This window comes from Pongo abelii, chromosome 4 (assembly GCF_028885655.2).
Source record: "Pongo abelii isolate AG06213 chromosome 4, NHGRI_mPonAbe1-v2.0_pri, whole genome shotgun sequence".
In the NCBI taxonomy this organism is placed as follows: Eukaryota; Metazoa; Chordata; class Mammalia; order Primates; family Hominidae; genus Pongo; species Pongo abelii.
In genome coordinates, this window is record NC_071989.2 from 36,517,154 (window position 1) to 36,541,445 (window position 24,292).

At 37.3% G+C, this 24,292-nt stretch overlaps 1 protein-coding gene across 2 annotated transcripts in view; it reads right to left on the reverse strand.

The window, feature by feature from the left end:
• RANBP3L (RAN binding protein 3 like) overlaps window positions 1-24,292 on the reverse strand; it is a 51,781-nt gene that overhangs the window by 22,659 nt on the left and 4,830 nt on the right. For both annotated transcript variants that reach the window (XM_002815495.5, XM_002815494.5), the window contains exons 2-3: window positions 1,745-1,803; window positions 448-487 (exon numbers count right to left, since the gene is read on the reverse strand). In XM_002815495.5, the coding sequence (XP_002815541.1) occupies window positions 448-487; window positions 1,745-1,803 (99 nt within the window). The remainder of the gene's footprint in view (window positions 1-447; window positions 488-1,744; window positions 1,804-24,292) is intronic.

Genomic DNA, 24,292 nt, shown 5'->3' on the forward strand with positions numbered 1-24,292 from the left:
TGATAACAAATTATCCTCAACTCATGATAGGGTAGGATAAACAGAATTTTCTTTTGTCTACACAGATCATCATTTGATAGCACATTTTAAATATTGGGGTTAATAGTTTGCTGATTGATTATAAACCTATAGGCATATCATACTAGTATGAAACAATTAGAAATGAGTGGTGTCAGCAATAATTTGTATATGCATTCTGAAGTCTACAGAGAATGCTTTTGATAGGCTAAGGGGCAGGGAGTGGAGCACAATGAATTTTAGTCACTAATATCAGTGTTCTCAGGGACCTATATATCATCTTTCAAAACAAAAGTGAATCTACTGGCATATTTAAAAAAAGAAAAAACATTAACTTTCACATAGTCTGTGCCACATGCCAAAATACTTGCGTCTGCTAATTTTGTTTGTATACAGATTAATTTTGGAATACATGATGAAAATCATTACCTGGTTCTGCTGCTTCATACAGGGTGTCTTCTGCAGGTCTCTGAAAGGAAACAAAACCACTGAGGAGAGCTGAGTATTTGCCTTTGTATTATGTTGGTGCAAAAGTTATTGCAGTTTTGGCAATTAAAAGTAATGGCAAAAATTGCAATTACTTTTGCACCAACCTAGTACATCAGATTTCCACCCTGCCACTTTACAGAATTCTCAGAAGCCAGGGCTAATAAGCCCGGCCAGGACAAAGCAGTTCACCTTCCTTCGTTAGGCACATAGTCAAGAAAAAAACAACAGTCTAGTCCAGTGGTTTTATATGACTGCAGATTCGCTTGTGGAACTTAGTTTAAAATGTGGATTTTGAGGCACCTATTCTCAAGATTCTGAAGTGGTTGTTCTGGGATGAGGTCCAGGAATCTGCTTTTTTAACAAGGGCTTGGAGGTTGACTGTTTCTTTCGTTTAGTGTTTTTGTGGGTAGTAGGTTAAATTACCTGCATGGGTAAGAATGAATACCAAGAAATAAGGTAAAATGAGAATCTAGTGGGGTTTTTTGTTTGTTTAGAGATGAGGTCTTTTTCTGTCACCCAGGCTGCAGTACCAGCAGTGCAATCATAGCTCACTGCAACCTCTAACACCTAGGCTCAAGCAATCCTCTTGTCTCAGGCTCCCAAGTAGCTGGGACTGACTACAGGCACATGCCACCATGCCTGACTAATTTCTTTGTATTTTTTTGTAGAGATGGGGTCTTGCTTTATTGATCAGGCTGGCCTCAAACCCCAGGCTTCAAAAGTCCTCCTACCGTGGCCTCAAAACGTGCGGGGATTACAGGCACAAGACATCACGCCCAGCAACTAATCTTACTGTTGGTCTTTCAAAACGAATGATTTTATTACGATGCCAAAAAAAGCAGACAGAGTTCAGAAGATCCCTTTTAAATCAAATATTGTAATTTAGAATTTGTTTTTTTATCCAGTTTTAGGCAAGGTCAGTGGTGAGGACTCATATGAGGAGCTATAGTCCTCCTAATCTCTTTCAGCTCCTCCCCTTTTCAAGTTACTCCAAATAAAGATATTACTATAGTGAAACAGTATGTTATCCATAGCTGCAAGACAAGGCCTCTGGCTTCCCATTCCAGCCAAACTGAAGTTTGTAAATCCTGACTATATAAATAATCTGGAGGCACTACTCTGCTAGTAAAGAACAGGATAAACCTATGCAGCAGTGATATCTTTCAGGATAACTAGCTTCCTGAAATATAATTATCTTTGTCAAAGTAAAATTAAACAAAGAAGTAGTCAATCTTACCTTAAAAGTTTGTTCTCCCTTTTCAAAAACAAATATTGGTTGAGCAATGACAGATTTTTCTGTGAAAAAAAAAGAAAACAGGCAAGAAATCAAAGCATACTCTGACATTTCTTACATCATCTAAAAATATTTGAAGACTTTTTTTTTTTGTTTTCTTTTCTCTGCATTTGGGTAAAAGCTAAGCTATTTTACGTGGATACTATAAATTGCATGTTTATAAATAATTTAACAGTTAATTACAGAAATAAATACTTGGGGGAAATGATAGCAGTATGTTTCCATAAATAGATAATCCCATTAAAAGAACATGCTTTAAGTGTTTAAGGAAAACAAAATATAATCATGTACCTTTAGAATCTCATCAGAGCATAGTGATTAACACCATTGCTTTAAGAATAAAAAGTTTCAATGAGTGAAAAATCTAATCTAGGAGTAGTACTTCCACTTAGGTTAGATGTGGAGGTATAAATGATATGTATTCATTGCATTACAACCTTAAAATATCCAGAAATAATTCATATTTCCTTCACTAGTCATACACCAAACTTTATTTTTAATATTTAGATAAAAAATTAGTCTTACACAGTGTTATAAAGTAGGCAAAGTTTGTCTTCAACCTTGCCAGCCTTATTAATATTTTGTATTTTCTTATCTTAGATAAGGCAATAGAGAGAAACTCATTCATTCTAGGGTATACATAAGTGATAACAGCTTTAAATATCAACGCTCCAGAATTCTTAAGAAATACTATGTGGTAGTTAAGAGCTTGGGCTCTGGAGTTAGTTTAGATAGGCATGTGTTCAAATATAAGTTACGTCACTAATTGACTAACTACTTTGGGAAACAATGTATCTCTACCTTAGTTTCCTCATCTGAAAAAAAAAAAATCGAGATTAAAGCAGTACTTACCTCATAGAGTTTATGTGAAGATTAAATGAGACTTTTAGATATAATTTCTTAAATTTTAACAAAAACAAAAAAGCCTTAAAGAAAGGATACCTGTCATTCCACCAGTCCCCATTCTAAAACTCATAGCTATCATTGCTAAATGATGACAACACATTCTGGATGAGACCAAGTAAGACCTCAGAGCTTTTCTCAGTATAGCAACCATTACCAACATATTGTCTTGGCATGCACTGAGGTAATTTGCCATCCCTGAGCTGAATAAATAAAGCTCTAGCTGACAAATTTCAAGAAACTACCAGACATATACAACTTTTAAATGCCAGAAAGGGATTCCCCATTTCTCCATAATCTTATCTCATAAGAGTTTCATAATGTCTGCAAACACCCTTTGTGAATTTCCTAGAGCCATGTGAACTTGGATACCTTTTTCCAGTCCAGAGAAATACACTGTTTAGTGTTTAGTGGTTTTTTGTTTGTTTGTTTGTTTTTGTTTTTTGTTTTTTTGTGAGACAGAGTCTTGCTCTTGTTGCCGAGGCTGGAGTGTAATGGCCAATGGCTCAATCTTGGCTCACTACAACCTCCACCTCCCGGATTGAAGCGATTCTCCTGCCTCAGCCTCCCAAGTAGCTGAGATTACAGGCATGTGTCACTACACCCAGCTTATTTGTATTTTTAGTAGAGATGGGGTTTCACCATGTTGGCCACGCTGGTCTTGACCTCCTGACCTCAGGTGATCCACCTGCCTTGGCCTCCCAAAGTGCTGGGATTACAGGTGTGAGCCACCATGCCCGGCCTTGTTTAATTTTTTTATGCAAGCACTTACCATGCTGTCTCCCCTTGGAGCCAAGTGATCCCCAGCAGAAAATCTTCACTAATATATTGGCATTACCATTCATATGAAACTATAGCCCAATTCTTTGTTGTTTCTCAAATCAAGCTCCTTTTCCGGAAATTATGTTAGATTTAAGCAGTGAGATTTGCAGAGACTTTGAAAAGAAATAGTTTTCGTGAATGTGCAGTGGAATATTTATGAATTAGAATAATAAATGTGACTCTTCTAAACTGGGCTTAGGACAGTCATCCCTAAACAGCATGGCTTGACTTAAGCCTACACAAATAATATGTTGACCTTCCCTCTATCCAAACATATAGCTAAAAATGTGCAAAAGTGATCTTCAATGGCAGCATTAAAGAGGAAGTCACAAAGAGTACTTGCAGCTTGGAGGGCATATAGCAAAGTAAAAAGGCCACCTTTATCCATTAATTCAACACATATTTATTGAGCATCTTTTTTATGCAAGCACTATGCTGGGAACTAGGGACACACGGTCTAACTGAAGGTGCATTAGTGGCAGCGCAGCCACCTTCCCTCCTTGACACTGCCCAGAACTTGGTTAGCAAAGAGATAACCTTCATACTTCTTCCACCTAGATTCTCTCCCCTTCTCCCAAACAATTCTCTTAGCTCCAAAGACTGAGTCAAAAGTAAGCATTTTTCAAGCCATTGGGTCTACAGCAGATTTTTTTACCTGGCCCAGTAGGAGAATCTGAAAATAAAAACAGTCCTTAAAATTATATTTTTAAAATGTAGCCTTTTTTCCTTTCTACTGTAGTCATTAATCCATTTATTCAACAAATATGTATTGAGAAATGACTATGTACAAGACATTTTGCATGGTATTGTGGATGTTAAAATTAAGTCTGGCCTAAAGCTACCTCCTTATAAATTCTGCCTAAAGATTTCCCTGTTCATAGTAAACTGGATGTGTAAACAGACTGGAAACTACTCCTCTACCAATCGCTGAGTTTTGGCCAATCACAGGAGGCCAACTCTTCAAATAAAGCAAAAGCCAGCTGTAACCAATCCAGCTGTTTCTGTACCTCACTTCCATTTTCTGCAGGTCACTTTCCTTTTTCTCTTTCCTTTTTCTGACCACATGGCAGCACCGGAGTCTCTCTCAACCCGTTACGGTTTGGGGGCTGCCCGATTCGCAAATTGTTCTTTGCTCAATTAAGCTCTAATAAATTTAATTTTTCTAAACTTTTTCCTTTAACAGTGATAAAGCAGGAAAGAAAACAGATGTAGTCCCTGCCTTTTATAGAGCTTACACTGAGGAGGAGAAACAGAACTAAGTAATTAATTACACAATTATTGAAGTTCAACTGGGGTAAGCATTATCAAAGGGAAGTACCAGGCTCTCAACAGGTAACCAACAAGAGAATCTTAGTTTTTGGGGTCAGGATAAGGTTTCCAGGAGAGGTGATATTTAGGCAGACTTGTAAGATGAGTAGAAGTTAGCCAGGCAAACATAGAAGAAGGACATTCCAAGCAGAGGGAAAAGCAAAAGGAAAGTCTGAGGAAGGCTGGAGCTTGGCACATTTAATAATGAAAGGAACCAGTGTAGCTGATACCCTAAGAAAACAGTGGACAAGGGTTACAAAACAGGGCTGGAGATGAGGCTGGAGCTTTGCAAGGCCTTGTAGGTTCTACCAGGGGTTCTGTTTTTATTCCAAGAAAAATGGGATGTCAAAGAGGGATTTTTAAGCAGGGGAGTGATTTGCTCTGATATGCATTTTTTCTTTTAAAGATCACCCCTCCCACGGTGATGAAAGGGTATTAGGGGGGAAGGGGCTAAGGGAGAGGAAATAAGAATCTAATTAAGAGGTTAGTCTAAGTTCTCGAAAAGAGCTGATGAGGCTGCTCTTTTTTTCTTTGCTTAAAATCATGCATCCATGACTTTTTTTTAGAAAAATTGAATAATTAGAAGTTTAAAATACAGTCTTCTGTGGCAGTGAAAGAAAATGAGGGGATTAGAAAGAAACACTTTAAAACTTAAAGGTTAATTTTGCTATTTTGCTTGTTTTGAGATTCATGTAGCATTTCATGAATCTCAATATTCAATGTTTTTTTCTGAAATACTTCATTAAGAGAAGACATTCACCTCACAAATATTGTATTGAGTACCTATTACAAGAAAGAACACGAAGTACTATCTATTTAATTCCATCTCAGTTTACTTGTAATTCTGCTCCACAAGGGAGGTACACTGTGGGTCAAGTGCTTTTATCCATCATCTGGTCTAAATTAATTATTTTAATCATTCTGTGGATTAAATATGGTTTCTGCCACTTACAGATGAGGAAACTAAGGCTTGGTTTAGTGCCTCACTAAATGCATACCATTAGTAAGTGGCAACGCCTTTAATTAAATCTAGGCCTCCTGCCTCCAAAACCATTGATTTAACTTCAATGCATCATACTGACATATTATCCTATATGGCTCTACTGGCACAAATTAGTCCCAAATGTATGATATGTGACATAATCCAGCACTATGCTAAGGAAAAATCAGTATAAAATAACAGGACTTTCAGCTTTGTCAAAGTTGATTGACCATACACGTGAACTTCGACTCCCTCCTTAAATCAGAAATCACAAAATAATAAGGTTTTCTTGGTGTGGGGGAGGAAAAGGAAGCCACCACAAATACAAGGAAAAATGAAGAGAAATAATAGCAACAAAATTTTGGAAGCTGGGAGGCAGAAGGATAAGTGGTAACTGACTTTGCAGCCTAATAGAGCCTAAACATAAAAATAAAGAAATACTGTGGTATGTGGAGATACGGAGGTTAATGCCGAAAGAAACAGTGGTGAGAGTTGGATACCGTTGTCTCTGGGGATCAACAAAAGGGAGAGCAAAGGAGGGGACAAGGATGAGTCTCCTGTTTTTCCAGAAAAGCCTGATAAAACCATTTGATTCTTTAAATCCCATGAATATGTATAACTTTGAAAATATAAAAACTAAATTAAAAAATAATCTCCTTTCTACCATAGTCAGACTCCCAGAATTAGAGGACAAACCCCATGCTGCTTGCCAAAAATAGATTTCTTATTGAATTATCCTGCCCAGCAAGCATACAGTACCTTGCTTCTTGGGCTTAACTGTTCTTCACATTAAAATAAGTGGAAACAAAGGTATAAGTAAGATGGAGTCACTGAGTTCAGAAAGCAATCAAAACTTCCCCAGAATAACTGAAGATCTGCTTTTTATGATGCCATCTAAACCTTTGAAAGACATTTGCTTTAGTTCTTGGCCTTCACCTTTACTCAAAACACTCATCTGAGTCTGTAGACAGGAATTCACTAGGAAGAAAACCCAGTACAGTTGTCCGTTATCTGTGACTTCAGCTACACATGGTCAACTGCGGTTCAGATATTTTGAGAGAACATTCACATAAAATTACAGTATATTGTTAAAATTGTCCTAGACTATTATTCTTAATCTCTTGCTGTGCTTAATTTGAAAATTAAATTTTATCATAGGTATGTATAGGGGAAAAAAGAATTCAGCTGAATACTATGCATATATTTAATTGCTTTGTCCTCCAGGATTTTAAAGTATTATACTATCACGGTCAATGTTTACAATAAACTTTTTTTTTCTATTTTATGTACTATATACCCCCCCCCCAATTTTGGGTGGGTTATAAGGTGTCCCTACCTTTTATTTCCATATCTTTAATTGACACCTGGTCTCTGACAAATAAACCTATTTCAACTGGGAAAGTAACTGGAGGATTTTTTTGCTGGATCCTCTCAGAGATGGGGATTTGAAAGGATCTACTGAGTCAAAAGAAGATGTCTAAGATAGAGTAAGATGCTGAGAATGGAGTACCTTTGGCTCCATTGTACTCCAGGGGGCATGGGGGACAGGCAGCTTCTAGAGGTTCCCCAAGATTCTGCTACACAGCTTCCCCCACCTAGATTTCAGTACACCTCTTCTTTCCACTTGGTAGTGTAGTAGAGGTGGAAACCAAATTCTCCATGCTGGGTAGAACCAGGCTACTCTAGCCAGGGCTAAAAAAGGTTGTGTAAACAGTCTTGGCAGGAAAGAGGGTGGCAACAAACCCCTGCAGAGGGGCAGGCACTGCCAAATGGGTCAGCTCTAATTGCTACCAGGACTGGAATTATCCACTTGAACTGTAGCCCTGGCAGTCCCTGCATTTTCTTCTCCCTTTCTTCCTGGCCCTTTCCACATGTCTCTTCCACATCCTCTTCTCTAATTTCTGCTCCTTGTGCACTGTCTCACCCCAGTCTCCAGTACTTTCCTTTATGTCCCTGTCTTCTCATCCTTCTTCACCGTGTCTGGTTCTTCGGCTTGTCAAAGCATGGATTTTAGAGCTTGGAAGTTAAATGATCCTAGAGCTGTATTTTAAATAATGGACTTGAGCCTCAGCTTTTTCATCTCTTTCTCTCTCTCTCTCTCTCTCTCTCTCTCTCTATATATATATATATATATATATGAACTATTATGAGGATTTAAGCAGTATATGCATGCGAGAACACCTACAGCTTCTTCTTCTAACCTTTTGAAACAAAGCAGAATCGCTATCTGTATCTGTCTATTCATCTGTCCTCCATATATGCACACATCTCTCCATATATCCAGATGTAGACATCTATCCACACATACATAAACATAAACATGTAGCAATATGTCAGGCTGCAGTCGGCATAGGAGACACTGAATAAAAGTTAGATTCACTTCCCTCCTGCTCTGCTGTCCTGTGTGATACGCACTCATTATATTAGTCTGTTCTCACACTGCTGATAAAGACACACCCAAGACTGGAAAATTTGTAAAGAAAAAGAGGTTTAATGGACTCACAGTTCCACGTGGCTGAGGAGGCCTCACAATCATGGTGGAAGGTGAGAAGCACATCTTACATGCAGGCAGACAAGAGAGACTTGAGAGCCAAGCAAAAGGGGTTTCCCTTTATAAAACCACCAGATCTCGTGAGACTTATTCGCTACCACGAGAACAGCTCATGAAGGAAACCGTCCCCATGATTCAATAATTTCCCACTGGGTCCCTCCCACAACACATGGGATTTATGGAAGCTACAATTCAAGGGGAGATTTGGGTGGGGACACAGCCAAACAATATCACTTACCTACTCTATGTTAGCTCTGGGGGAAGTGCCTCATTCTTCTCCAAAAGTCTTTCTTTTTCTTTTCACTCATTACCTTATGCTTACCCCTAGCTTGCTTCTCATTTCTCTCCCATCTTTTTTATTCTTTTTATTTTTTGATATCAGGAAGTTTCCAAATTCAGATGTGGCCCATAAATAGTCTTAGAGATCGTTGCTCCTCAAAGTGTGGTCCAGATGGACCAGCAGCATTGACAGGGAACTCATTAGAAATGCAGAATCTCAGTCTCCACCCCCGACCTACTAAGTCAGAAGCTACATTTTATAAGATTCCCGGGTGATTTGTAGACATGCTAATACTTGATAAGCAGTCCTCTAGAGCACATTCAGATTTCTGTCAACTGAGATCAAATTTAGGAAAATGGCGTAAAGCTTCCTGGACTACTCTCGTAGTCACTAGTTAGAGTAGTGACTAGTAGAGACTAAACTAGTAGAGACTAAACCTGTGGGATGTTCTGAGTAAGCTCACAATTAATGTGAAAATAATTACTATTCAAACCATATACTATAATTACTACAATTCAATGTAAGGTGAAGTCAAGGGCTACCCTAAATACTTGCAAAGAAATCTCTGTGGTAAGGATATTGAAATATCAATATTGATATTGATATTAAAATTAGTCATTTGGATATTCTGCTTGAAGCAATTAATGATTTCTTCTCACATGCAAAAGTTCGCTTTATGTTTTAATGATATACCTAAAATCTAACTTATTTACATGAACAGATTTTTTTGGAAAAGGTCACCGGTTGAGATTATTGAATGTTGATTAAAATGTTCATTGCTGCAAAGCAAAAATTTAAGCTGGAAGCATAAACTACATCAAAAACATTGGCCATAGCTCTAAAATTCCTCAACAAAAATTTGAAACATCTGAAGTTTCAAATGTAAAAACTGAAATTATCTGCAGAAAAAAAATAGACAAATCATAGCAGGTGATCTCAATCTCTGCATGGAGCCCAAGGAAGAGGAGATACAGAAAGTCAGAATCACGATCTTGATTTTTTAAAAAAGAACAAACAAAAAACCAAACCTATATTGAAGTATTTTAAGATAGTTTAGAGAAGGGGCAAATTGTATCCCCAGAGGAAGAAGGAATCTGTGCCAATTCACAAAGGAACCACAAGCATGAGACATTCTGTACTTGTTTCTACTTATTTCTAGCCATATGTGGGGGAACTCTAAAAAATTTTTTTTAATGAAATAAACAACAAACTATCTACTAAAAGATTAAAAAGTGTGTTTTACAGAAGGAGGTGGTAGTGCCACAGCGTGACATTACTAACTGTGATGGGACACTCTGGTTCTATTTCCTGAGATACTTTGTACCAATTTGAAGGTGAGATAACCAGGCTTCTGGGGAAAAGAGAGGCAATTTATACAGAAAGTTTCCAGGCTGACTCACAAAGCACTAGCTCAACTGGAGATGCAAGATGAATGGATCCTGCTGAAATGATTGCAGCCCTGATCATACATGTTGAAGATGTAACCAATTTTGTGTTCAGATCTTTATACCAGATGTATATGAAGTGAAAGGGTAGGAACCCTTATCCCTTTTGATCTAACTGCAGTTTTAACTGTACTTGTTCTTAACCGCTTTAAAGTTTTTATCAGAATGAAGTTATAAACTGCCAACTCTAGGAAATCTAGCATCTCTTAGCTTATATTCATTTATGACAAACACACACTAGAGAAAAAAGAATCAACATGTAAAAAAAAATAAGGAAAGTTATTCCTCTTTTCTCATCAATACCAAGCTGATAAAGAAAGCAGTTATTTTCAGAATGGAAATCATTTCACAAGAAGAAATTGGACAAGATGAGAAAACTCTCTGTCAGTATGACTGATTACAACCATTATCATCCAGAGCTTTGTCTAATCCTTCTCATTTTCTGAACGCATCTGATTCTCATGCTGATAATCTTCAAGGGAACCATTCATTTTAAGTTTTAAAGACTCTCAACTCTCTCCTCCACTGATTTGTACACTGGTCTAGATCTAGACACTGAAAAATTTTGAACAACCAAGACATAGAAATAAGAAAATATCTAATGTGAACAAGAGGCAAGAAGACTCATAGGTTGTATCAAACACAGACTTGCTACCCTTCTGAAAGTAGGACCAAACCCTTGAAAACTCTAGGGTTGAAGGCACTTCTCACCCCAAACATAACTCCAAACTGTGCTGCTTCATTTATAATCCAGCCACATGTGATAGTGGGCCATAGCCAGTGACTTAATTTCATTTGCATTTAAGAAACTGGGGATCTGCAGCAGCAATAATTCAATTGAAGAAAAATTCTTCTCATTTTTTAAAGTTGTTTACTTCACTAACATCTTTATGGAGAACTTCACAGAGTCCTAAAAACAGAATTTTTGTTAAATCGTTTCATATAGAACATCAGGCAGATCACCCTATCAATCAAATACAGTGATGACTGAAGAAACTGAATTTATATATATATTTTGAAAATGTTTTGTAGTTGATCCCCAAAGATATGATCATCACGTGCAGTGCTAGCTTCTTATTTGGGGGTGATCAGGGACTAGAATGGTTTTATAAGGACTTTGTTTTTTAATAGATCTTTTTCAGTGGCTATCACAGCATGCTCCATTATATTTTACTATTGTTTTAGTGTCAGGACATTACTCTTTGAATTATTATTTTTTCTTTCTTCTTAAAGATAATAGCTACCATATGAAATGCATATACCCGTCATGACTAGTCTTTACTCTTTTGCCTTTTGAAATGTTTAACTTAATATGACTTTAAGAAGTACTATGAAAAGTTAGATCTGGCTGATCACCAAGGCTGCTTCTTTTATGCCCTGGCATAATATAAAAATTTACATTTGTGCCATACTTTATAAGACATATTTACATATATTAATATTTGGTAAATAAAAGAATGACTGCTAGGAACTAGAGGTATGGTTTTAAAAACCTGAGCTTTGGAGAAAAACAGACTGGATTAAAATTTTATCTCCTCAAGTTACTGTGTGAGCTGGGGCATGTCATTTGAACCCTAGAGTCCAGGTTTTCTCACCTGTGAAATGGGGATCATTAGACCTACCTTATAGAGTTGTAACGATTCAGCAAGGTCATGTATGTAAAACACTCAGCACAGTGCCTGCCTCATAAGAAATGCTCAGTAAGCTGCAGCTCTTATTACATGATATGATCCTCAAGAAGTTAGTTATTGAACCCTTTTGCTCATGAGAGAACTAAGGCTCTAAAATTACAGGACCTGTCTCAGGTCACACAGATAATTCTTAGATATCTGAGACTATAACCCATGAGAGCTGACTCCAAATCTTTTTTCTCTAAGTTAGCTTTCTTCCTGGCTTCCATTGTGAGTTAAATGACTATTTTACTGCTTCTTCTTTTCTGAAAGGTGACATGCCTGGGCTATGATGGCTCTTTCCTGCCTTCCATGGTTCTGTATAAACCCGGTTAGGACATGATCCTATACTGTGTGTGTCTTCCTGCACTTCAGTTTTGCTGTCTATAAAACGCTGCAAGATGCTTCTGTTATTCTTGCCATTATTTGTACATATTCTGACTCTAAAGAGGTTTGATCAAGAATGTCTGCAGGCAAATGGCATAGTGATCCTAGCAATGTAAAATCTCCATGTAAATATTTCTTTTCAGACACTGGCAGCAATAACTAAGAAGAATGTGTTACTTTTGACAGGGCACACCCATTTCTGCATAATTTGAAGGTGTTACTTTGTCTATAAATAAGACTATTGTGTTCTTTTGTGACAAAATTACTTGCAATGTTTACTTGAATATGCTTATTAGGAGTAAATGTGGGACTTCTGGATTGATAATGACAGAAAGAACTGTTTGCTCTTTCTCTACACTACTCCCTTATTTAGGCCCAAGGGCTCAGAAAGTTGCAGAATGTGTCCTAGGATGTGCTTGGTCAACCTGATACCATTTGGAAATACATATTTAATTTGACAGCATTTGTAAATCACATATTTTTCACTCAGAATAACTCGCAGTGTGAAAATGCTCCCATATGTTAAAAATGGGTCTCTGCTTCGCTAAGGGAGTGGGGAACAAAGTCTAGGTTTCATGGGATGTTGGAAATATGCATTGAGCAGGCACATACGCAAGTCTAAAATGGTATCTTCTTAAAGTTAATTTTAAATAATAATTAGTAGATTTTTCATTACTGCTAACATTAAAGAGGTACTTTTGACACAAAATATATCAGTAAGAACTAAATTACTCTTCAGAAAGACTGCTAATAAGTTAATACAGCTGAAATATAGCTTCATATATTGAGTCCAGATAAATTTAAACCCTTCCCCTTTGGTGAAGAAACATACTATTTTTAAATTTCTTCATGGATTCCAAGGACACAGGCCGGATGGAGAAGCTTGATTCCAACTTCTTCTAATTCTAAAACTCTTTTCTTTAAACTAATTCCTCTTTGTCTTGAGCCTTTGAGCACATAGAAGAAAAAGCTCCTTGTTTCTCCATTTCCACAGGAATAAGTGGATGTTATTCTACGGAGAACAAGTCTTTGGCAGTCTGTTCAGAAAGAAGGAGATGAGCTGCCATCTAAAGCCCAACTAGCCCTGGAGGGGCCTGGTCCCCATTCTCCTCTAGGGAACCCCTAGGAGACCCGTCATTCCTCTTCTCCTTGCGTTTGAGGGCTGAACTGCCCCCTGGCCCTCAGGCATAGAAATGTAGCAGGAATAACATGATGCCTGTGGCAGATGGTTCTGCAGGGATATATATTATTACACCATATCAGAACTAGTTTGGAGGAAGTAAAGGCCAGGTAGTAATTTGTACACTTACCAGAAACATTTTGTTCACCAAGCTAATAAAAATCAGTAGAGAAAATTTTTACTTTTAAAATTTATATGACTTGAAAAATTCCCAGGAAAACTGAAAACTGTCCTTTAAATTTATCTATTCCTGAGGATGCCTGGCTAGCTCAGTTGGCTCACTACAACCTATGCCTCCTGAGTTCAAGTAATTCTCGTGCCTCAGCCTCCTGAGTAGCTGGGATTACAGGCATGTGCCACCATGCCCAGCTAATTTTTGTATTTTTGGTAGAGATAGGGTTTTAACATGTTGTCTAGGCTGGTCTTGAACTCTTGACCTCAGGCGATCCACCCACCTCAGCCTCCCAAAGTGCTGGGATTACAGACATGAGCCACCACACCCAGCACGTTAATTTAACCTTACTCAGTTTTCAAAATGAAAAATGTTAAAAAAAAAAAAAAAAAACTTTAATCCATATTTGAGAATGAAGCTTCTTATAACAAAAGTTTGTCTTGTTAAATAAACAGAACCTCATAATCTGTAGTACTGGTATGTGTCTTGCCTATGCTCTGTATATAAAAATACACACACACACACACATCTTTATCTGCCACTTTATGTCTCTGCAGACAAGTAAAGTTGAATACAGCCAATCATAGACCAAAATAATCCATTTTCAGCATTCACAGACTTTCTTCTTACTTTACTCTTACTCTTCCAATAGCAATATCCTTCCTTTTATTAGAACAATTCCTTAAACAGGTCATTATAAAAATCTGAAATATGGTTTTTACATCTAGATGGAGCCCCACTCCAGAGAGATGACCATGTTATTGAGCTGTAGTTGCTGCAGGTCTGAAAGTTTCTCTGAATCTGATGAGGGAAAGAAATTTGAATCTCATTAGCATTGAGTTATTTCAGGACCTGAAGCCCATCCTGCCATGATACAGGTCATACTTAAAAAATCTCTTCTTTATCTCTCCTGTTTGAGTATATAGGTTGGATTCCCTCTCCTCACTTCCTTTTTTTTTTTTTTTTTTTTTGAGATGGAGTTTCACTCGTTGCCCAGGCTGGAGTGCAATGGCACGATCTCGGCTCATCACAACCTCTGCTTCCCGGATTCAAGTGATTCTCCTGCATCAGCCTCCCGAGTAGCTCACTTCCCATTTTAACCCCTGTTCTCCTTCTGAATCAACTCACAGACATATATTTTATGTTCTTTTGTTGTGGCTTTAGTTAGTATCAAAAGATACCTTCACATCAGCATCCCTTGTTAAAAGTCTAGATCTTATTCCTATGACCTTTTGTTTGTTTATTGCCATCCACAGGGTGTGAGGTATGTGATCATTGGGTAGAAGGAATGTAGCTTTTTAATGAATACAGGTATTTACTGCATTTTAAATCCTGACTTTTGAATATTTTGCTAGATTTGCCAACAGACTTCATTAAAAAGCAACTCAGGTGTGAAACTTACCTTCCCTAAATGTTGATTAAAATTTTAAGTCAAGTTAATGATTTAGTGTAATAGTTGAGCCACCACTTGAAATAAAGTCCTAGTTTAAATAAAAAGTGAATTATAATAATGACTATTATTTAGCCCCTTTTTAATTTGAGGTTTTGCATACTGCCTCTTTATTTTGTCAAAAACCCAAACTGCTCTCCGAGGCTGTATCAATCCTGTTCCAAAAATGGTACATTGCTATCTTTCTCATTTCATGCAGTGTGGGACATAGGGGCTAGGCAGTTATTTAAAGTTAAGCAAAAACTGCTAGCCTAATCAGTAAGCCACTTTCTCTCAACTGCTAGGTGTGCACTGATACATCTGCATTTTTGCAACTGTTTCTTTTCCAGTCAAATATACTCTTCTGGGAGACAGTTGGATGTAGTTGGTAATTCATATAGAAATTAACCAGTGATTTAATAGCAACCTATTCTAAACAACTGAACCACAAATTGAGTTTAAGGGCCAGCCATCATCCAAGCCCTTCTCAGGTACTTAGCTGAACATCTATTTTGTACCAGCTTAAGAGGCAGTGAACATGAGTGAAAGCAGTCTCCGGAGTCCGGATCTTGGATTACAAGCTTGGCTGAAGACCCCAGCTGTGAGACCTCCTGGGGCTTTCACAAAGAAATGAGCTAATACATCAAAAGTACTGAAAAACTGTGTCTGGCATGTAACAAACACTTAGTAAATGTGATTTGTTTGTAAGTGACATGTTAGCATTGTGGTATGGTCTAGGGTATGAATCCATTTTTCTGTCTCAAATAACTTGTACAACACAACTGAGGCAGCATTACCACAAAAGAATAATTCTTGGCAAATCTCAGAATCTCAGTTTTGGAAGTGATTTTATAGGTTCCCTAGTGGAACTTATCATCTAAGGTGTCTAGAGCATCCTCAATAGATGGCCTTCCGTAACAAAGAATATCAATAAGGGTTCAAATGTTTGCTCTTGTCAGATCTTACTTCATGTGTGGAGCACACTAGTGTACAGGCTACATGTGTGCCAGGATCTTGGCCCTTCATCCCACAGGGTCAGCCTCCTGAATTTACCTCAAAGTGCTGTATCATTTTTAACAGATGCCTTATTGTTAAAAATTGTAGAGAAGTGCTGCTTTTTGTTATCACATTTGTAATTGACTTTAGAAGACACCAGCAAAGACAGCGTAATTTGTATGTGAATGTTAGATTAAATTATACCATCTAAAGTTGTATCTATTGACCTAGTGGGGAATTTGTACCTCAGGTGTGGTTACCAGCACCAGGAAACCCACATTCAGAGGCTTCTTATTACAAGGTTGTCATCTTTCCGTCTCAATCAATATCCAAGCCTTTGAGATTTAGCATTATCAACATCAGAAATGAATTTTCATTGGTGAAATTAATAGCATTCAAGACTTTGGATTGCCTGAAATATTTTAAGGACACTTGCTAGTCTTACACAACCTGGACAGAAGAATCTGGCAAGACCTGTACCCTGTACTTTTAAGTACAGTGCCCAGAGCTTTATACTGAAAGGTCCCAGTGTCCATTAATGAGCAGGATAATTCTTGGTTACTGGCTGACTACACAGAATACTGCCTGGGGAATGTCGTTTTGTCTGAGCAAACATTAAGGAACAAAGAGTTTGGGACATCATATGCAGTCTTTTATGCTTGTTTGCTAATTAATGTTTGTTTAGTAAATATCTGTCCATTTGAAAGAATTTACCCTAAGATTTGCTTTATTTTAACATGGTATTGAGGTTGGGAGGAGTAGCTTACTTTTACTGCATCCCTAACTTTTTGTTGGTTATTTCTAGCTCCCCAAAGGAACCTGAAAGATGTAAATGATCAAATTAACTCAAGTTGGCATGTAGTATTTCCCATCTCTCACAGTCAAAGCCAAAGGACTTACCAGGGCAGACATGACTATGTAACTTCTCTTTCCTCTCCCCTCTCCCTTATCTCTCAATCACTTCCTAACACTCACTTAAGCTAACTTGATTATACTGGCCTCCTTTTGTCCCTCCAACACAGTCATTCTTAAAGTGTGATCTCTGCAACTGCAGCAATGATGGCATTTCTCGGAGAACTTGTTAGAAATGAAAACTCTTGACTCCTTCCCTCCACTCCCCTCAGAACTTCTGAATCAGAAAGTCAGAATGGAACCCAGCAATTGTGTTTTAATAAGCTATCCAGGTGATTCTGCAGGTGATGCTAAAGTTTGAGAATCACTAACCTAGCTAACTGTGATAGAAATATTGCTCTAACTGAAATGAATCAATAACCACGTCAGAACAAATGTAGACCAAGTGTGATTTCTAAAACTCAGTCTTTGTACTTACTCTTTATTCTACCTGGACTGCTCTTCCCCTAGATGTTGCATGACCCACTCCCTCACCTCTTACAGGTCTTTACTCAAATTCACCTTCTTAATGAGGTCTTCCCTGAGCACCCTGCTTAAATCAGATCTCCATTATGACACTCTATTCTGCCTGCTTAATTTTTTTCCATAATCCCTATCTTCATTATCATCATTTACATCATTGATCCCCAACCTTTTTGGCCCAAGGGACTGGAAGACAATTTTTCCACAGATGGTGGGAAGGTGGGCGGGGATGTTTTGGGGATGAAACTGCCCTGCCTCAGATCACCAGACATTAGATTCTCATAACGAGCACGCAACCTAGATCCTTCACATGCACAGTTCACAATAGGGTTCGCGCTCCAGTGAGACTCTAATGTGCATTGATCTGACAGGAGGCGGAGCTCAGGTGGTAATGCTCGCTCACGCCCTGCTCACCCCCTGCTGTGTGACCCAGTTCCTAACAGGCCATGGACCCCTGTTTGCACTATATATTTTGCTCATTTATCTTCTTTATTGTTTGCCTTTCTGCCTCTGAGAAAATAAGCTCCTTGTGGGCAGGATTTTTTGTTTGCTTTGTTCACTAGAGTTGAGAACAGTGCCTGATAAATGGCAGTATGTGTTAAAGTATGTGTTAAATAAAATAAATGAAGTGCTATGTAAATGCAAACAAGATGAAGTAGAGATGGGGTGAAAAAATATTCATGAAGTAGTCTATTTTAGGTGTTTATTAAAGGATAACTCATGAGTCAGTTATGGCTTTAAAACAATACAACACTGAATTCTAAAGAAAATTAAGATAAATCATTGATTCTAAAGGATATTCAATAATGAAAAGACAGATGCTTGACAAAAAGAGTTAGTGTCTCGCCCTAGGTGTTAGATAGTTCTTTTTATTATACCTCAATTTATCCTGTGCTAATCTGATTGATTAGCTAATTTTTGGTGACTATGTTATTAATAGAGAAGTTCTAAGCTTTAGGAATAAAAGCAACAATAAAATACCACTATTATTAAAGCTGACTAAGGTTATACTAACATTTTCTCTTGAAGGTGTGATATTTCCTGAGCTGTGGGTACTCTTCCAGTAGGATACGTTATGTTCTTGGGCAAGTTATTCTAATTCATTGAGATATTTCAGTCTCTTCACTATTCTGTGGAATTACTAGTAGAGGCCTAGAGGAAACTTTGGAGTCTGAGGCCTCCTAGGCAGTCTCACATTTTAGAAAATGAGGCCTAAATTACATAGAATAAAATGCACAGATGAATTTTTGACAAATGGATGTGCACAGATAACCAAAACCCTATCAAGATATAAAACATTTTTATTGCCCCAGTGTGTTCCTTGTGTCCTGTTCCAGTTCTCCTCCCTGGGCAACAGCTGTTCTGATGTCTATCACCATGGCCTAGTTTTGCCTGTAGGAATATGTACTCTTTTGTGTCTGGCTTATTTTCACTCAATAAAACATTTCTGAGATTCACCTACATGGTTACATGTATCAGTAATTCATTTCTTTTTACTACTGAGTAGTATTCCAGTGTGTTAATATACCACAATTTGCTTACCAATTTACTTGCTTATGAACAGTTTTGGGTTGTTCACATGTTGGGGCTCATATGAATAAAATCTGCTACGAACATTCTTGTGCAAGGCTTTTGTGGATATATTTTTATTTCTCTTGGAAAAATACCTAAATATGGAACTGTTGGATCACAGGGTACTTTTGGGTTTAATTATATAAGAAACTGCCAAAATGTTTTCCAAAGTGGTTTTTACCACTTTCCAGCAGTGAGTGAGTTCTGGTTGTTTCACATCTTCTCCAAGCATCATGTTATCAGCATTTAAAATTTTAGCCATTCTAGTGGATGTAAAGTGACATTTCATGGTGGTTTTATTTTGGATTTCCCTGATAACTGATAACGTTGAACATCTTTTGATGTGCTTTTGGCCATTTATATACTTTCTTTTTGAAGTGTTTGCCAGATCTTTTGCCCATTTTTAAATCAAATTGTTTATCATGAGCTGTAAGAGTTTTTAACATATTCTGATTGAAAGTTCTTTTTCAAATATATATTTGACATTTTTCTCCCAGTCTTTTCTTAGTGGTATCTTTTGAAGAACAGATATGTTTAATATTGATAGTCTAACTTATCTATTTTTTATGGTCAGTGCTTTTTTGTCTGTCTAAAAAGCTGCCTTTTTGATGGTGAAGATATTTTCCTACATTTCTTCTAGAAGCTTTATATATTTAGCTTTTGTGTTTCAGTCATATTCTATCTCAAACTAATTTTTGTGTGAGGTAGGTATTGTGGTTCATTTTCAGAAATATTTTTCCCCATTTGTTCCAGGATTCTTACAGAAAAGACTATCCCTTCTCCCTTTGAGTTATCTTGATACCTTTGTCAAAAACCAACTGACAATGTACTAACAGATCAATTTCTGGACTTTATATTCTGTTCCAATAATAGATTTTTCTATCCTTACACTGATATTATATCCTCTTAATTTATTATAGCCTGAAAGCCAAAAGTGTAGGTTGTCAACTTTGTTCTCTTTTTCAAGATTGATTTAGTTATTTTAGGTCCTTAACATTTCCTTATACTTTTAAAATCAGTTTGTCAATTTCAAAACAAAAAATCTGCTGTAATTTTTATTGAGATGGCCTTGACTCTATAGGTCAAGTTGAGGAAAATTGACATCTTAACAATATTGAGCATTCCAATTCATGAATTTGGGATGTATCTCTTCTTATAATTCAGTCTTCTTCAGCTTCACACTGCAATGTTTAAGTGTACAAGTCTTGCACATATTTTGTTAAATTAATCCATAAGTATTTCCTTTTTACACTATTAAATGAGTACTCTAATATTTTTAATTTCCACTTGTTCTCAGCTAATATATAGAAATAGGATTTTTTTGTATGTTGACTTTGTAGCCTGATACCTTAGTAAATGCATTTATTAGTTCTAGCATTTTTTGATAGATTTCTCAGGATTTTTCTACAAACACCATCAATCATCTGCAAAAAAAAAAGATAGTTTTACTTCTTTATTTCCAATATGTAAGCCTTTTATTTCTTTTTCTTAATGTAATGCACTGGCTAGGATCTCCAGTACACTGTTGAATAGAAGTGATGATAATGGACATCTCCGTTTATTTTTCCTAATCTTAGGAGGAAAATGTGCAATCTTCTACATTGAGTAGTGTTAGCTGCTGGGTTCTTGTAAATGTTTTTCATCGGGTTGAGGAAGTTGCTCTATTCCAAATCCTTGAGTTTTTATATCAGTTGGTGTTGAATTTTATGTTCCTCTGCATCTTTCTGGCACAAAGGTATTCATAACACTCCCTTATAATCCTTTTAATATCTGTAATGACACCATTTACATCATTCCTGATACTGGCGGTTTCTCTCTCTCTGTCTCCCCTTTTTTTTTTTTTTTTTTCTTAGACAGAGCCTCACTCCATTGCACAGGCTAGAGTGCAGTGACACAATCTTGACTCACTACAACATTTACCTCCCGGTTCAAACAATTCTCGTGCCTCAGCCTCCTGAATAGCTGGGATCACAGGCACATGCCACTACACCTGGCTAATTTTTGTATTTTTAGTAGAGATGGGGTTTCACCACCTTGGCCAGGCTGGTCTTGAACTCCTGGCCTCAAGTGATCCGCCCACCTTGGTCTCCCAAAATGTTGAGATTACAGGTGTGAGCCACCGCACCTGGCCATATCTCTTTTTATTGATTAATCTAGGTAGGGATTTATTAATTTTATTAATATTTTGAAAGAAGTAGCTTTGGGGAATCATGGAGGAGCAGACTACTTTCTCATGACTTTGTTTTTAGGAATGGAAAAATAAAGGATTTTTTTTTTTTATTTTGTGTGTGTTAAGTCCAACTTCAAAAGTGTAATTAGGGATGGCCTTGGACAACCATGGCTTTTTTTTTTTTTTTTTTTTGAGATGGAGTCTCACTCTGTTGCCCAGACTGGAGTGCAGTGGCGCGATCTCGGCTCACTGCAACCTCTGCCTCCCAGATTCAAGCGATTCTCCTGCCTCAGCCTCCTGAGTAGCTGGGACTACAGGCGCATGCCACCACGCCTGGCTAATTTTTTTTTTTTTTTTTTTTGTATTTTTAGTAGAGACAGGGTTTCACCATGTTGGCCTCGATCTCCTGACCTCATGATCCACCTGCCTCGGCCTTCCAAAGTGCTGGGATTACAGGCGTGAGCCACCGTGCCTGGCCTGGCTTTTTTTTAGTGGTAAAATATACTTACCATAAAATGTATCATTTTAACCATTTGTAAATGTACAGTTCAGTAGTGTGAACTGTATTCACATGTTTGTATAACCAATCTCCAGAACTCTTTTCATCTTGCAAAACTGAAACTCTGTACCATTAAACAACATATCCTCAATCCTTTCTACCCCAAAACCCTAGAAGCGCCGTTCTACTTTCTATCTCTCTAAATTCCTCATGTAAGTGGAATCAGACAGTGTTTATCTTTTTGTGACTGGCTTATTTCATTTAATTTAATGTCCTCAGGTTCATCCATGTTTTAGCATGTGTCAGAATTTCCTTCGTTTTTAAGGCTGAAAATTATTTGGTGTTATATATATATATGTATAGTGTGTATATATATATAATGTATATATATGTATAGTGTGTATATATATATAATGTATATATATGTATAGTGTATATATATAGTGTATCTATGTATATATGTTTATATATACACATATATGACATATAAACATATACATACACATACATATATAGTGTATATATACATATATAGTGTATATATACATATATAGTATACATATACATATATAATATACACATATATACATATATAATATATGCATATATACATATATACACTACATATTATATTTGTATGTATACGTATATATACACACTTATATATATACACGCCATATTTTGTTGATCCATTCATTTGTCAGTGGAGATTTGTTTGTTTCCATCTTTTGGCTATTGTGAATAATACTACCATGAGCATAGGTGCACAAGTATCTGTTTGAATCCCTGCTTTTACTTCTCTTACGATTTTATCCAGAAGTAAAATTGCAGGGTAACATAGTAATTCTATTTGTTAATTTTTTGAGGAACTGCCTGATATGGTTTGGCTGAGTTCCCACCCATATCTCATCTTGAATTATAGTTCCCATAATCCCCACATGTCATGGGAGGGACCCAGTGGGAGGTAACTGAATCATGGGGGCCATTACCCCCATGCTGTTCTCGTGATAGTGAGTGAGTTCTCATGAGATCTGATGGTTTTATAAGGGGCTTTTCCCTCTTTGCTCGTCACTTCTCCTTCCTGCCACCATGTGAAGAAAGATACGTTTGCTTCCCCACTTCTGCCATGATCGTAAGTTTCCTAAGGCCTCCCCAGCCCTGTGGAACTGTGTGTCAATTAAACCTCTTTCCTTTATAAATTACCCAGCCTCAGGGAGTTCTTTATAGCAGCATGAGAACGGACTAATACATTGCCATAGTACTTTTCACAGCAGCTCCACCATTTTATCTCCTCCAACAGTGCACGAGGTTCCAATTTCTCCACATTCTCACCAACATTTGTTATATCCTTTTTTTTTTTCCAAATAGTAGCCATCATAATAGGTGTGAAGTGGGAAAATGAAGTTTCAGCCATTAAACTTATTTATTTATTGTTTCCTAGTAGACTCTATTAGGAAGGCTTATTATGGAACTCTCTAAGGGGTCCTTACATAGTTCCAAGGAAGGGGCTGTCACATCAAAAAGCCCAAACATGTGATTAGAGATTGGAAATTTCAAACCCACTCCATTCCCCTAACCTCCTAGGAGGAGAGAAGAACTGGAGATTAAGTTCAGTCATATGGCCAATTACTTAATCAATCTTGCCTACATAATGAAACCTCATTAAAAACCCTGGACACCATGCTCAGGGGAGCTTCCTGTTACTAAGAGGGCAGCACACCCTGACTCTGTGGAAGCAGAAGCTCCTGTGCTCATGACCCTTCCAGTCCTCCTCCCATGTACCTCTTCATCTGGCTGACCATTTGTATCCCTTATAATGAAATGGAAATTGAAAGTACAGAGCTTTCCTCAATTCTGTGAGTTGTTCTAGTGAATTATCAAATCTGAGGGGTTGTGGGAAGTCTTTAATTTGTAATTGTCCTGGCAGAAGTGCAGGTTGCTTGGGGACACCTGAAATTCGTTGTTGGAATCTGAAATGGGGCAGTCTTCTGGGATTAAGTCCTTCATTTGTGGGTCTTCACTAATTCTGGGTAGTGTCAGAATTGAATTGAATTGTACGACACTCAGAGAATCAGTGTCAGAAGACACAAAGAAAATCATGAGGAATTCCAACATGTCTTAGTTATCCATGGAGAAGTTTCTCTAGTATAGATCAATTTAAAAAAATTAAACATGGTAATACTAGAAATCATAGATTTTATGAGACAGCTGTATGTGGCAGAAAGTACATTGAAAGCAGCTCTTAATAACCATGTAATCTTGGAAAAGTCATCTTGACCTTGAAGATTCACAGTTTCCACATCTTTATAAATGAGGATAACAATACCTGCTTGTGATTATTAGTTTTATGTGTCAGCTTGGCTGTTCCATGATACCCAGATATTCTGTCAACATTCTGGATGTTTCTGTGAGGATGTTTTTGGATGAGGTTTATACTTAAACTAGTAGACTTTGACTCAAGCAGATTGCCCTTCATTAGTGGGTGAGTCTCATCTAATCAGTCAAAGGCCTGAATAGAACAAAAGACTGACTTCCCCAGAGCAACCAAGAATGGACTCAACTGCAGAATTAGCTCTTCACTTGGGTCTGCAGCCTGTCAGTCTACACTTCAGTTTGGACTTGCCAGCCTCCGTAATTGTGGGAGTGAATTTCTTAAAATAAATCCCCCTCTCTCTCTCTCTTCTCTCTCTCTATTCTCTCTCATTAAAATTTTGCATATAATTTTTGATGCTCCCAAAACTTAATTATTAA